The sequence below is a fragment of the Panthera tigris genome, chromosome A3 (assembly GCF_018350195.1).
Source record: "Panthera tigris isolate Pti1 chromosome A3, P.tigris_Pti1_mat1.1, whole genome shotgun sequence".
Taxonomy (NCBI): domain Eukaryota; kingdom Metazoa; phylum Chordata; class Mammalia; order Carnivora; family Felidae; genus Panthera; species Panthera tigris.
In genome coordinates, this window is record NC_056662.1 from 10,769,166 (window position 1) to 10,783,922 (window position 14,757).

A 14,757-nucleotide genomic window follows, 5' to 3' on the forward strand; every position below is an offset into this window, starting at 1 on the left:
TCCTCCTTCAGGGAGGCAGATTTGAGCCTCACCCTCTCATCTCCTGGTTTGGCTGCCTCTGGAATGAACCTTCCCCCAACGAACCCTTCCTTGTGGCACATGCTGTGTCTCAGTGAATGACTTAGCTGTACGAACTTGGGTTCAGTTACAACCCGTGAAAGGCAAACCGTTAGCTCTAAGGAAAAAGGCCCAAAGAGCACAAGAGACTGGAGTTAGAGTTCGGAATCTTCTAGACTCTCTGAGATGGTTCTTCTGCTTCTCCCTAGATGCAAAACTAAGTCGAGAGGGAGGGACTCATGAGGGAAATGGGTGGCCTCGGCCGTGTCCACTTTGCCGTGCTGTTGTGAGCATGTAATGTGCAACTGCTCAGCGGAAGTGTCTGAAGCTCTTTAAAACACAAAGCATCATGGGGGCACCTGGGCGGCTCAGCCGGTTGAGCCCCTGATTCCTGGTTGCGGCTCAGGTCATGATCTCACAGTTCATAGGTTCGAGCCCCATGTCGGGCTCTGAGCTGACAGCGTGGATCCTGCTTGGGATTCTCTCTCTCTCCCTCTCTCTGTCCCTCCCCACCCACCCACCCCAAAATAAATAAACTTTTTTTAAAAAAGCATTATATAAGAAAGTCCCTTCCTTTACACACACTCCACTATTCTCAGGGTGTAAAAATCCAAGGCTTAAAACACAGTATTGGTGAGGATGTTGAGAAATTGGATGACTCAAGCTTTGCTGGTGGGATTGTAATATGGCGGGGCTACTGCGGCCGACAGTACGGCTGTCCCTCAAATCGGTCAACGTAGCATTAGCATAGGATCCAGCAACTCGACTTCTGGATAGAGACGCAGAAGAATGGAAAGCGGGGACTCCAACATGTGTTTGCACAGCCAGGTTCACAACAGCAGCACTCACAGCAACAGAAGGTGGAAACGACCAAGCACCCATCGACAAGGAGCGGATAAACCGGATGTGGTCTACACGTGCAGTGGGGCACTAGGCAGCCTTAAAAAAGGAAGGGAGGGGCGCCTGGGTGGCGCAGTCGGTTAAGCGTCCGACTTCAGCCAGGTCACGATCTCGCGGTCTGTGAGTTCGAGCCCCGCGTCAGGCTCTGGGCTGATGGCTCGGAGCCTGGAGCCTGTTTCCGATTCTGTGTCTCCCTCTCTCTCTGCCCCTCCCCCGTTCATGCTCTGTCTCTCTCTGTCCCAAAAAAATAAATAAAAAACGTTGAAAAAAAAAATTTTTTTTAAAAAAAAAAAGGAAGGGAACGGAGACACAGGCTTCCACACGGATGAGCCCTGAAGACGCGCTAAGCGAAACAGTGGACAAACAGTGCAGGATTCCACTTATTCGAGGCCCGCGGTCGAATTCACAGAGGCCGAAAGCAGAATTGAGGCTCCCAGAGGCTGGGGGAGGGGTAGGCGGGGATTGGTTATTTCATGGGGACAGAGTGGCAGTTTGAGATGATGACAAGGTTCTGGAGACAAACGGCGGTGATGGTTGCCTAACAGTGCGAACGTACCCTTAAGGTGGCTAAAATGGCTACGGGTGTTCATGTTATGGATGTTTCACCATGATTAAAAAAGTAATAACCTTTATAAAAAAAAAAAGGCGGGGGGAGCCACATAGGAGCCCCCAAGACACAATGACTTCTTTTTTAAGTGAAATTTCCGCGGGGCGTGGACTCCAGTGTCCCAGACCTCAGGGATAGGTGCTTGTCATTCACAAGCCTGCAGGCACAGGGACAATGATGCCGAGGGTCCAGAGAGCAGCAGAGGTGGAGACAGCCACACGCAGTCGTTTGCTCGGCCTAGAGGTGCTCCCCCACTGGTGTTTTCTCCCAACGTGCCCCTTCCCTCCCCCATCACGTCGCAGGGACCAGGCGTGTGTAATATCATACTTATTAACGCAGCGGCTTATTGGGTGGACTCATCAATTCCTCATGACCCCGTGAGATAGGAACCACCATTGCCTTTGCTGTACAGGGGAGGAAACTGAGGCACGGAAACGTTCAGTCCCTTGCCAGAGTGTTCACCAGCGTTTGGGGACAGACACAGGAAGCAGAAATAGGCCAGCTGGCCCTAGAGCCATACTCTGAGTCATAACGCCTGTCGCCAGGAGTAAAGGGATTTCCTAACGCAGGTGAGTATTTTATCGTTGATTTGTCTGGGGTTTTGTGAAGTCGGGCCTCGTGGGAGAAGCCAGCCACCTCAAGGGTGCTGATGCGGACGGCCGCTCCCTTGTAGCGAACGCTGTGTCCCGGGTGCCGTCGCCGTGAAGCCTCACAATCCTGCCAGGAGGGCAGATAATGCGCCTATTTCACAGACGAGGACAGCGGGGCTCAGAGTCTTTGACCAACTTGTCTGCGTCGACTCCTGAGATGGAACCAAAATCCAGGTGTGGCTGACCTAGAATCCCTACCCCTAAACCCAGCAATCCTCAAAGGGGCCTATCGGGGCTCCCAGGGGACTCTTGGCCTCATCTAAAGACATCTTCGCTTCTCTGGACTCAGCGAAGCAGCTGAACGCCCCAGTGGGCAGGACACACACCGCCCCCCACCCCCACGAGGAAGCATCCAGCTCAGAACGTCAACAGTGCTGAGGTTGAGAACCCTGTTTCAACCCTCAGCGGTACTGGGTTCTCAGTTTTAAGTTCCTAAAAATCTCCCCAACGTCTTAAAATACACGCCGTGGCACATCAGGCGTGGCTATCTCCGGGTGGTGAGTTGTATTTTCTTCTTTTGGCAAAACTGCGTCTTCTCAATTATCTTTGGTGAATATGCATGAGTCTTGTAAGTAAGTCTCCGCTTTTTAAAGAAGCTTTAAGTCGGAGAACCCTTCTGGGTTGCCATTTCGTTACCTGATGCTGAGTTTCAGGAAGGCGGGTCAGGGTCAAGGTCTGGCTCTGCCAGTTAGTGGAAGCCACCCTGGGACTTCGCCTCTCTGGACCTCTGTGGCCTCATCGGCGACAAGGAGACCAGACCTTTGGCACCTGTGCCTCAGTCACCTGCGGTGCCCGGCCAGGCGCCAGGGACTGTGTGGCTGAGCGTCTCACACACGTTAGCTCTGTTCACCTCCCCCAAAGCCCACAGGGTTGGACCCTGGAGCCAAGGAAGGAGCAGTAGCCCCTGCCCAAACTCACGCTCGTGGTAGGCGGTAAACCTGAGGCTAGAACCCAGGATGTTTGCCTCCCAAAGGCCTTTCGTCTGCACAGCCCACTGCTCCTCTTCACGCCAGCGAAGGACTCAGCAATGGCATCTCTGCCTTCCTGCCCGTGGGGGTGCTTTGCACAGGCTGCCCCTGAAAGACAGGGGAAGAATCCCGCGTATGGCTGGCGCCCTCGAGCTCCTTGAGCATAAAGGACTGTGTGGCACCCATCTCGCTCTACCCTTCCAGGCCCAAGGGATCTGGGCTGACTCAGGAAGCTGCCTTCCTTAACCCTCGCAGGCAGGGGCGAAAGGCCAAGTTCGGGGTGGGGGGGGGGACCAGCGTTCTGCAGAAGAGGGGTGAGGAGGGCTAGCTGACCGGAAGAGGAAAGAAGCCAATCGCGAGGCTCGGAGGAAACTGCATGGAGCTCGTTGGTCTTGCTTCCCCCTCCAACGCAGAGGGAAGCCGCGGGCTGGTGAGATCTTATTTAGGAGGCTAGCAGGAGGCAGTGCAGGAAAGGCTGTTATGTGTTTCCACAGAACATTCCAGAACCTTTAACCCATCTTGTGAAGACGGGACCCTGCCCGCAGCAGGCGGAGGGCCGAGCTCAGGTGAGCACTGAGGCACGTGTTCCGCCACCCAGAGGCTGTCGGCTCCAGGCCGTGACCCCACGGAGGTCGGGGTGCCCGAGTTAGCAGGTGTTTTAGTACAAGCATGTTTGATGCAATATTTGGAACATACTTATACTTAAGAAATTATCTGGGGCGCCTGGGTGGCTCAGTGGGTTAAGTGTCTGACTTCAGCTCAGGTCACGATCTCACGGTTCATGAGTTCAAGCCCTGCATCAGGCTCTGTGCCATCAGCATGGAGCCTGCTTTGTCTGGATCCTCTGTCTCCCTCTCTCTGTCCCTCCCCCTCCTCTCTCTCTCACATGTGAGTGCACACACTCTCTCTCTCAAAAATAAACATTTGAAAAAAAGAACTTGTTTATTTGAAGTTCAAATTTAACTGGGCATCCCTTATCTTACACGGCAGCCCCACACGGGACGAACAGGGCTGAAGGCCTCAGTGCTGGCCCTTCTCGTGACAATTCTATCCAGACTGGGTCACAGTGGCCCTTTTCGTACTGGCACTGGGACCTGAACCCTCAGCCTTGGCATCTTTTTAAAGACACGTTGTCTTACCCCCCTTTCCTGCATAATATCCTTCCTTGGCTCCCCCATTAGCCAAGGCTAACGGCTCAACTCCTTGGCCAAGTCTGTTCCATGCCCTGCTGTGCCCCCAGGGCCCAGACACAGAGCAGGGCAGTGAACACTGGCCAAATGAACAGATGCGCCATCGTCTACAGGAGGATGGCCCCAGCTACCTCCAGCCCCACTGCTCACCCCTCCCTCCCTCGCTCCCTGGAACCACACCCAGCTTCTTTCACTCGCCACCGTCACCCGCCTCCCACCCCAGCTCATCCTTCAGTCTCAGCTTTCCTGACTTCCACCCCGGGTTCCAGAGTAAAAAGAACACCGTCCCATTCTGAGCACGCGGGCGATGTCGCACTGCTCTAAGCGCTCCGGGGTGGCTAATCCTCCGGACATCAGGGTGAGGTGCACAGTTCCAAGTGTGGACCACCTTTTCATTCTCAGTGAGGGGGCGGCCACAATTCCCGGCCACGCAGTCTGGCTCCCAGCCCACACCTGCACCAGCTCCCCTCCTAACCTCCTGCATATGGGACTTTCCGCCCTGGGCTCTGATTGCCTGTTCGCTAGTCTGCCCGCTGCACTTCATGAGGGGAGGGACGGCGTCTTGTTCCCTGCAGAACCCCCCCAGCACCTGTCACGGACCAGGTCTGGTAGTAAGAATATCAATCAACGTTTATTGAGCGCTATGTTCCAGGCACTTTTTTTTAATTTTATTATTTTTGAAAGAGAGAGAGAGCATGTGAGCAGGGAAGGGGAGACAGAGGGAGACAGAGAATCCCAAGTAGGCTCTGTGCCAGCACAGACACGGGGCTCGAACCCACACACGGTGAGATCATGACCTGAGCCAAAACTAAGTCAGACACTTAACCAGTTGAGCCACCCAGACAACCCCCAGATACTTTCTAAATGTTTTATGTGCTTCATTCAATTTCCATGACAATCTCAGAAATTGTAAGCACTATTGTTAGCCCCTGCCTTTACAGATGAAGAAGCTAAGGCACAGAGAGGTTAGGATAGTAGCCCAAGCCCCACAGCCAGTCATGGATCTGGCAGCCAAACTTGCTGATGTGGTTGAGTGAATAAAGGAGCTTTTCTGGAGACTTAACAAGATCCCGGGAACCAGCTGGTGAAATACAGGGGGGTTACTGCAGACGCGAGGACACAGGCACAGAGGCGCCCCACACCAAATCGCCTCTGGACAGAACAGGCTCTCATCTCTAGAGGCCAGGACCGGCTGCATTCACACCCTTAAAAGATTCTGAGACCCTGAATACTTATCTAATACTTTATCCTGTTTGATATTAATAAATAGCAAACCAGAGTAACAGTAGCTGGTTTTGAGAACACACGGTCTGCCCGCTGAGTGCCGACTGCCCCACACGCCCTCTGCCACCGAACTGGTGGCTATGACCCTCAGTTTATCAAGGAGGTTCAAAGCAGCAAAGTGGCTCTCCTAAGGCCGTGTGGCTCCTTGGTGACAGAGCCGGGATCTGAGAGCCAGCCTTGAAACGAGGGTTTCCATCAATGAACAGGTGGTGTTGTGGGGCACCGGGGGGCTCAGTCAGTTAAGCTTCTGACTCTTGATTTGGGTTCAGGTCACAGTCTCACGGTTCGTGGGTTCGAGCCCCACGTCGGACTCCGTGCTGATGGAGTGGAGCCTGCTTGGGATTCTCTCTCTCCCTTTCTCTCTGCCCCTCCTGGGCTCATGCTCTTGCTCCCTCTCTCAAAATAAAATAAAAATAAAACTTTAAAAATAAGCAGTGTGACAAACTGCAACACTAAAGTTCTGTACAAGACATGCCTCAGGGAGGGAGGGTTGCCCCTCTTTCGCTGCAGAGCAAACGTCCCTGGGGAGAGGCCACGACAGCTTCCCTCTCTGTCCCCAGAGGCAGCCACGGATCATCGGGAAGCTGCGGTTTTTACCAGAAGGATCTCTAACAAAACTGACTTCAATTTACTCCACACTTCCCACGATGAGGGCCCAAGCCAACCGAAATAAAAGTTCATTCGTTGCTTTTCTTTCATTAACTGGTGGCCAGTGAACACCTGTGCTGGGTGCTGGGCACCTAGGAGTTATCAGGGTCAAGTCACAGCTCAGGCTGGTGCAGGGACAAAGTCAAGAAGACGGAAAGTAAATGGCTGGGCAATGAGGCACCAGTGACATCCACGCAGGGAGGTACGGGGGCCACAGAAGGTGCCCCAGCCCACCTGGAGGGGACAGAAAATAAAACCCGAGATGAAGCATGGAGAATAAGTAGGACTTGGCCACGAGGAGACGGGTGGGAAGGAGGAGGGTCAGAGGGACAGCATGTGCAAAGGCCAGGCGGTAGGCATGAGGGAAGCCTGCTCTGATGCCTAAATTCCCTCATCCCCGCAGAGCATGGACGGTACAGTGGGGAGTGGGGAAAGCCTGGGCAGGCAGGTGCACACTTGACGCTGAGGACAAAGGGAAGCCACGAAAGGCAGGTGCAAAGACACACTGACTGCTCCCTGCTGACCCAGGGCTCCCTGGCCTTTCCCAGCCCCCCACAGATGGGGAGGGGGGGCTTGTGATTCCTTCTAAGTGTGGCCAACGGGCTGTGAGCGGAAGGGAGACGTGTCCCTTTCAGGCTGAAGCACCTAAAACACAGTGCGTGGGCCTGCAGGTCTCCTCCCTGCCATGGGGACCCTAAAAGACAGAGCAGTCGGGGGTCTGAGTCGCCATTCCACAGGGAGCTTCCCCCGAGAGGCGCCAGATCCACAGCCGACCTTGTGGGAGTGAACAGTAAACTCTGGGCTCAGCCACTGAGGTTCTGAAGTTTGTTTCTAGAAGCACAGGCACGGCAGAGTGAGTCTAGCCTGACTAAACCAGAATATGACATCCTTGCTGACTCACAGTCAGAGAGAAGCTTTGGTTAGACAAGCCTCATAGGTATCAAAAGTCGGATCAGAAATACTTAGGTTTGGGGGCACCTGGGTGGCTCAGCTGGTTAAGCCTCGGACTCTTGGTTTCAACTCAGGTCATGATCTCGCCATTGTGAGTTCGAGCACAGAGCCCGCTTGGGATTCTCTTCCTCTCTCTCTGCCCCTCCCTCACTTGTGCTTTATCTCTCTCAAAAATAAATAAACTGAAAAAAAAAAACTCTTCAAGTGTCAATTTCCATCATTTAACATAATTTTTTTTTAAAGACAAAAAAATACGGGGCGCCTGGGTGGCTCAATCGGTTGAGCGTCCAAATTCAGCTCAGGTCATGATCTCGCAGTTCACGGGTTCGAGCCCCATGTCGGGCTCTATGCTGGCAGCCGGGAGCCTGGAGGCTGCTTCAGATTCTATGACTCCCTCTCTCTCTGCCCCTTCCCTGCTCATACTCTGTCTCTGTCTCTCTCAAAAATAAACAAACTTTTTTTTTAAAGACAAAAAAAAAAATTTAGGTTTGCAGTAAGCACCTGCAAATGGGTTTGTGCCCACTGGGATTTGATCCTGGTCTCTGCCCCACAGGCTGAAATCTCTCTCTTGTGCATCGTGGTCACATGGTGACTAAGTAAGCAGTGGCATCAGGAGAAGACGGGGGGTGGGGGGGTCCAAGGCCGCCTCGACTCAGCCCCTCAGAAACCGACGGGAGGGCCATCAGGGCTCGTGTTCTCACTGCCCCACCACGGTGGACCGCCACCCTCCCACCAGCGCCTTTCTCCTCGGCCTCCCGCACTCGGGTCTGGGATGTGCTCCCTCCCGGCCACCGGATGAGCAGGTCTCTCAGAGGCTGCTAGAAAAGCGTGTCTTCTCAGATCAAAAGACACAGGCTGGGGCCAACCGGTGGCCAACTCTTGTTTTCAGCTTGGGTCCTGACCTCAAGGTTCTGTCCCGACAGTGCAGAGCCTGCTTGGGATTCTCTTTCTCTCCCTGCCACTCTCCACTCTCTTCCTCTCTTTCTCTCTGTCAAAATAAACAAACTTAAAAAAAAAAAAAAAAAGACACAGTCTTGCAAAGACAGCCCCTCGCCACGACGCTGCTCCCTCCCTAAAAGGCATCTGGGGGAAGGTCGGGGTCCCCGTGACTCTCTTAGAGCACAAGGTATCCTTATGCTTTGGTCTCGAAATTTCTTACTAGAGGAGCAAATATTCTAATCTTTGTAGCTGCTGCAAACAGGGTTTTTGCGACTGGTAGCCTAACACCCCCGAACAAACAGGCTCGTCTCCTTCACAAATGTGATCGATCAATAGCATCACGGGTTCACTCAGCCCCAGGAGGACGGGGACCAATGAAAGCTCAAAAAAAAAAAGCGCCAGCTGTCTCTGCAGGCTGTTTGGCCTGGCCACCTCGGGTATGTCTGGAACCTGAGAGACAGAGCAGCCGGAACTCAGGTTTCTGCATCTCCTCAGTGTGGGACCCTGGGCACCACTCCTGCAGGTCACAGGCATTCAAGGTCTGTGTTAAAAACTGCACAGCCACATCCCCGTATCTGCAGCTGATCTGATGCCAGCTGCCCTGCTTTCTCACATCTCCCTCCCCGAGCTCAGTGCGCAGCCCCACAGCCATCTGCAGAGGGAGCTTTGTGGGCAGGTGTAATCCTTACGGATGCTTTGTGTCTGCAAGGGGCAGCCGTACCCTCATGGGCTGCTCTGGCCTCCCACAAACGCGCCCCTGCTCCCCGTGCACTCGGTCCTCGGCCCCGCTCCTCTCCGCCTCAACAGACAGAACTCTGAGCCCAGCAGAAGACACCCTAGGATTCTCAGTTTCTCCTTATTTGGTTTCATCTCACTGACTAATCCTAAATTCACAGATGGGAAGAGCAGAAGGGACGTTAGGAGGCAGGGGGCCCAGAGTATTCATTTTACAGATGGGAAGACTGAGGCCCAGAGGGAAGGTGAAGCTGGCTCATGCTATGACTTAAGAGACAAAGCCAGAACTAAAACCCAGGTCCCCGTGGTATAGAAAAATCTCCTAAACAAAAAGCATGCCTTATGCTTGTGGTCAAGTGCACATAAGGTAGAAACCCTACTCAAACTGAGTTGATTATTTAAAGGTGTCATGGCCTCCCATACCTGAGAAGTCCAGAGACATGCCCAGCTGGGTCCTGTAGGTGAAGAAATCTCTCTGGATTCTCCATCTCCTGGCCCTGCTGCTTCCACGCTGCTGGTGGACGGGGTCTCCCCCCGAGCTGGCAGGACAGCCCTCGGCATCTCCAGGCCGTCGCATCCATCCACCTCTACAAGCCCAGAGGGAAGAAAGTGTCCACCCAAGGCCCAGGGCCGACCCACCTCTGAACACCTCTAACTGTGGCCCTCCCCCACCGAACCACCTGAACAGGAGTGAGGGGGGCCCTCCAAGGGCACCTGGTGCTGTGGTCAGAGGAGGGGTCGGGGGTTCACAAAGCATCAGATGTCCACCACTGTAAGGACCATGCGTTATAGTCCCTTTGTGTCGCCCACAGACCCTAGAACCAACGTCTGCCACGTATGAATAAACAAGATGAGTGAACGGATGGTGTTTCATAAACATTCACCGACCTGCTGATCATCAGCACTGTGCACTCGTGCTACAAAGCCCCAGGGACCCCCTGATCTCACCCCACATCCCCTACCCCCACCCCAGGTGCCCTGCAGGACACTGGACAAGCCCATGAGTCACAAGGCGGGAAGCTGCCTATTTCAATCACTCCAATGAATCGACAAAGCCCCCTGCCCAGGGCTGGCCCAAAGCTTCTCTCCCAAGCACTCCCCACCGCGACAGGATCCCCGACTGTAGCAGCACAAACACTACTGCAGAGTAAAGAACACAGGTTTCCGAATCCAAAAGACCCAGGTTCAAACCCCAGCTCTGCCCCTTAGTAGCTGAGAGTCCTCCTGCACGGTGGGACCCCTCCGTGTCCTTATCCATAGGGTAGGCATACTCATAGGGGCACCTGGGTGGCCCAGTCAGTTAAGCATCTGACTTCAGCACAGATCAGGATCTCGCGGTTCCTGAGTTCGAGCCCCGCGTCGGGCTCTGTGCTGACAGCTCAGCCTGCTTCAGGTTCTGTGTCTGTCTGTCTGTCTCTCTCTCTCTCTGCCCCTCCCCCACTCACATGCACACAAGTGCGCTCTCTCTCAAAAAATAAACAAACATTAAAAAAAAAGTAGGCATAATCATAGAACCTACCTTGGGGAGTAAGGTGAGGGTGAGGTGACTGCATGGGAAGTCCCCCGCACGGTGGCTGGGACACTCCACGGGTGGCCACTGTTAGCTATTCTGGGTCCCAGGGGACCACTCTTCACCCAACGCCATCCGACAGATTCGTCAGATAAGCACTGCAGAAAGCAGACGCTTCTGGGCGCCCCCTTGACAATGAGGAGTGGGGAAGGGGTCCGGAGTAGGGGGAAAGCAAACCCACGGGGCCACCACCGTTTCCAAAGGACTTCTGCAAACATTAACTCGCTTAATCCTCCCAGTAATGCTGGCGTGTGCTGCTACCGCTCCTTTTACGCAGACGAGGAAAGCCGAGGCTCAGAAAGTCAAAGCCCTCTATTTGCACGTCTACCGCACCCACGCAGTTAGATGACCCCGAGATCAGTCCTCTAGCCACAGTCTATCCTATAGGACCTGCTCCCACTCACGGAGCCGCTCGCCTCTCCCGGAGAGAAACCCTCCGACGCGGCCCAGGCAGAGGTCCACGAAGCAGATGGCAACACGCCGCGCTCCTCACAGCCCTCTTCTCCCCCAGGAAGAAAGTCTACCACTTCCTGCTGTGACCTGGGACAAGCAACGAAGACACCCCGAGCGTCCCCGCCTTCCCTGTGGGGTTGGGGTGACACTGGTGCCTTCCTCATTGGCGGCTGGGCGCTGAGGCAGGGAGAGAGGTCGCCCCCCCTGCGCACCCCATCGCTTCCGAGGGGAGCGCGTCCCCGCGCCAGCGCAGCTGCGAGCCATCTAGCCCTCCCCCTCCTTCAGAGGCGGCACGTGACCCAAGTCCATCCAATCACGGTGCCCCAAGCGCCCGCCTCGGTGCCTGGATGGGCACGTGACCCAAAGGGGCCAATCCGGTCCCTTGCAGGAACTTGAGGAAAAGACCTCTCCTGCCGCAGGAGTGGCTAAAAAAGGGCCCGCTGGAGGCCACGCCCCCCACGTGCAGCTGGGGGCGGAGTCAGAGCCAACTGAACAAAGACGACTGGGAGTGGGGCAAGGGAGGTTGCCCCCAAGAAAACTGAGATGCGAACTGAGATGCTGTTTTCGGAAGAGACAGGAACGCGGGCTGGGGTTGGCCCGAGCGACAGATGGTCATCACAGACCTTATCATCAGCAGGTTCTAGGAACTGAGCTGACCTGTTGCCAGACATCAGACCATTGGCGCCCTGGTGATCCCAAATTCCTCAGGCCACCTCCCAGTTTCTGGAAGGAGGATCCTGGTCAGAAAATGAGTTAAGGACCCCAGACAATGCACGGAGTATTTGAATTCAGTCCCCAGCTTGGATGCGGGGCTCAGATGATTTCAGATTTATTTGCGACTCACCGCTCTCTTGCTGACGCTGTAATTATTTTGTCAGGATACTTCTTTAGCACCAGGCTTTGCTTTTGCCCGGCGGCCTCCCCAGGGCTTGGCTGTAAACAGAAGGTGGGATGTAGATGCTCCAGGAGCAGCAGAACTGCAGCGGTGAGACCGTGGAAGCCGCTGTGCACCGACTACGGAGGGGCCTGGGGGGGGGGGGGGGGGGGGGCTTGAGTGTCTCTGCAGGTGTATCTCCGTCACCTGCTGCCCCCCAGCAGCACTTGTTGCAAGTGACCTAATACTGCCAGGTGCCTTCCACCAGCACCTCCACCTGCCAAGGCAACTCAGCACCTGGTCCTGTTCTTCCTCTTAAATCTCTCTCAAATTCCCCACTTTTCAACCCCGTCCTGGTCTCTGTCGCCATCCACCTGTGTTGATTGCTGTTGCGTATGAAAAAGTCTTTATATCTAGTGGCGGAAGCTCTCCAATTTTGTCATCTTCCTCGAGATTGCTGGGTTGGTTGTTCCGGGACATTTACATTTTCATATAAATTAAAGAATCAGCTTCTCAATTTACACACACACACACACACACACACACACACTTGTTAAGATTGTGAGGGATTGTATTGTACCTGTACATTAATTGGAGGATAATTAACTTCTTTATGCATTAAACCTTCCAATTCACAAATATATCTTTCCATTTATTTATGTCTTTTAATATTTTCCTAATATTTTATAATTTTCTGCATAGATTCTTACACAGATTTCATTAGATTAATTCCTAGGTATTTGATTTGTGATACTGTTACAGTGTTGTCTTAAAACTTCATAACTGTTGGGGCGCCTGGGTGGCTCAGTCGGTTAAGCGTCCGACTTCAGCTCGGGTCGTGATCTCGTGGTTCGTGGGTTCGAGCCCCCACTCAGGCTCTGCGCTGACAGCTCAGAGCCTGGAGTCTGCTTTGGATTCTGTGTCTCCCTCTCTCTCTGCCCCTCCTCCACTCACACTGTTTCTCTCTCTCTCTCAAAAATAAATAAACATTAAAAAAACTTTATAATTGTTTCTTGATGTTATATAGAAAAGCAATTGATTTTTGTATGTTGACTTTGTATCCAGAGACTTTAATTAATTTGATTTAATGAATTTAATAAAATTCATTTATTTATCAATAATTTACCTTTAGACTCCTCTGGATGCTCCAGTTACTCAAATAAGTCATCTGTTGATGATTTTATTTCTTCCTTCCAATTCTTACACATTTAATTTCTTTTGCTTTACTGTAGTTGCTGGGACCTTAGTACAATGTTGGATACCAGCCATGATAGCAAACATGCTTTCAACATTTCATCAAGTTGTTTTTTTTTTTTTAGATACAGCCTATCAGATTAAAGAGGTTCCCTTCTGTTCCTAGTTTGGTAAGAATTTTTAATGACTGGATGCTGGAATTTACCAAAAGCCTTTTCTGCTTATATTGAAATAATAAAATGATACTTCTGCCTTTATTCTGTTAATATGAGAAATTGCCTTGATTGATTTTATTTTATTTTATTTTATTTTATTTTATTTTTACAGTCTTGATGTCTTTTATTTTTTTTACATTTATCACGCCATGAATTCATAGGGAATGGGTTCCAACAGCTCAGGCTCCTTTCCATTGGTTCTCACAAAGTGTGCTTCTCTGGGTGGGGCAGGCTGGCGCTTCGGTTGAACCCAAGTACCTTTCTCCTTGGCTTCCTTCTTTTTCTGATCATTTTCCTTTACACACTTCAGGAAGCTGTCTCGGCTCTTTGAGTGTTTAATGTGCTCGATACATACATTAATTCTCTTAGCAAGAATCTTGCCCTTAACTTGTTATTTACAACAATGCCAACAGCATGCTGGGTAACATCGTAGACTCTTCCAGCTTTGCCGTGGTAACATTTGTGGGGCATTCCTTTTTGAACAGTGCCCATTCCCTTGATGTCCACAATATCACCTTTCTTGTAGATTCGCATGTATGTTGCCAAAGGAACAACTCCATGTTTTCTAAAAGGCCCAGAGAACATATAGCGAGTACCTCTCCTCTTTCCCTTTGTGTTGGTCATTTTGGCGAATTACTGGAAGATGGCGGTTCCGGCCGAAAGGCCTTGATTGATTTTAAATGTTGAACCTTGTATTTCTCGAATAACTCTGATTGGTCATGACATGTTACTTTTTAATGTATCATGAAAGCTGATACGCTAATACGTTTAAAATGTTTGCATCTATGCTGAAAAAGGAGATTGGCCTATGATTTTTCTTTCTTGTAATGTCATCAGGTTTTATCAAAGTTATCATATCCTGGTAAAGTGAATAAGGAAGGACTCATTCCATCGAAGAATTTTTGATATTTGTATTATTCCTTCCTTAGATGTTTCAAACATTTTGCCAGTGAAGCCACCTGGACCTGAAATTCTCTTTGTGAAGTGGTTTCAAATTATAAATTCAATTTCCTTATTAGATAAAAGACTCTATCCGACCAGCTAGGCTAAGCCGGGGCCAGACGGCCAGCTGCCTGAACTACCGACATTGGAGAAGTGTTCCTTTGGGTTTGGTTGGCGCGTTTGCTAGTTGATTCTTGTTTCAAATATAAACACTCTTGTTGGAATCAAGCATCCTCATTAGCACCCTGATGCCTCTGCCCCCAAGAATGAGCAGAGGCAAGTGTGAGCATCAGAATAGGGAGGTAAGAGAGTGAGAACTTTCACTTGGGTGCCTGAGACTCAAGAGAGTGGAGAGAATTTCGTAGGAGGAGTCAGATGCATTTTTCACAAGCATCCACAGCCATTTTCTCTGGGCCCTGAACCTTTATAAAGGATGACCTGATATTCACCAACCTCTAGCTTTCGAAAGCTTCCTGAGTTCCTGAAATGAAGGCCACTGATCGCATGAGGAGAAAGTCGCTGAAGAAGAGTAAGGTCTGCACGTGCCACAAGCCGTGAGGTGACAAGGAAAGCTGACGGT

At 51.9% G+C, this 14,757-nt stretch overlaps 1 protein-coding gene and 1 pseudogene across 4 annotated transcripts in view; both read right to left on the minus strand.

Annotated features, from left to right (window-relative positions):
* Window positions 1–11,199, minus strand: part of LOC122237157 — an 86,433-nt gene extending 75,234 nt beyond the window's left edge. For 3 of the 4 annotated variants that reach the window (XR_006215370.1, XM_042980150.1, XM_042980149.1), the window contains exons 1-2: window positions 10,449–11,199; window positions 9,353–9,516 (exon numbers count right to left, since the gene is read on the minus strand). Coding sequence is in view for 2 of the 4 variants with exons in the window: in XM_042980149.1 (XP_042836083.1) it covers window positions 9,353–9,516; window positions 10,449–10,717 (433 nt within the window). In the remaining 2 variants the exon portion in view is untranslated. Of the gene's footprint in view, window positions 1–1,264; window positions 3,291–9,352; window positions 9,517–10,448 lie in introns of those variants that run through there. The other variant, XR_006215369.1, reaches the window with a different exon arrangement.
* A 2,140-nt stretch (window positions 11,200–13,339) lies between these two features.
* LOC107180100 lies at window positions 13,340–13,888 on the minus strand (annotated as a pseudogene).
* Between the last annotated feature and the right edge of the window lie 869 nt (window positions 13,889–14,757).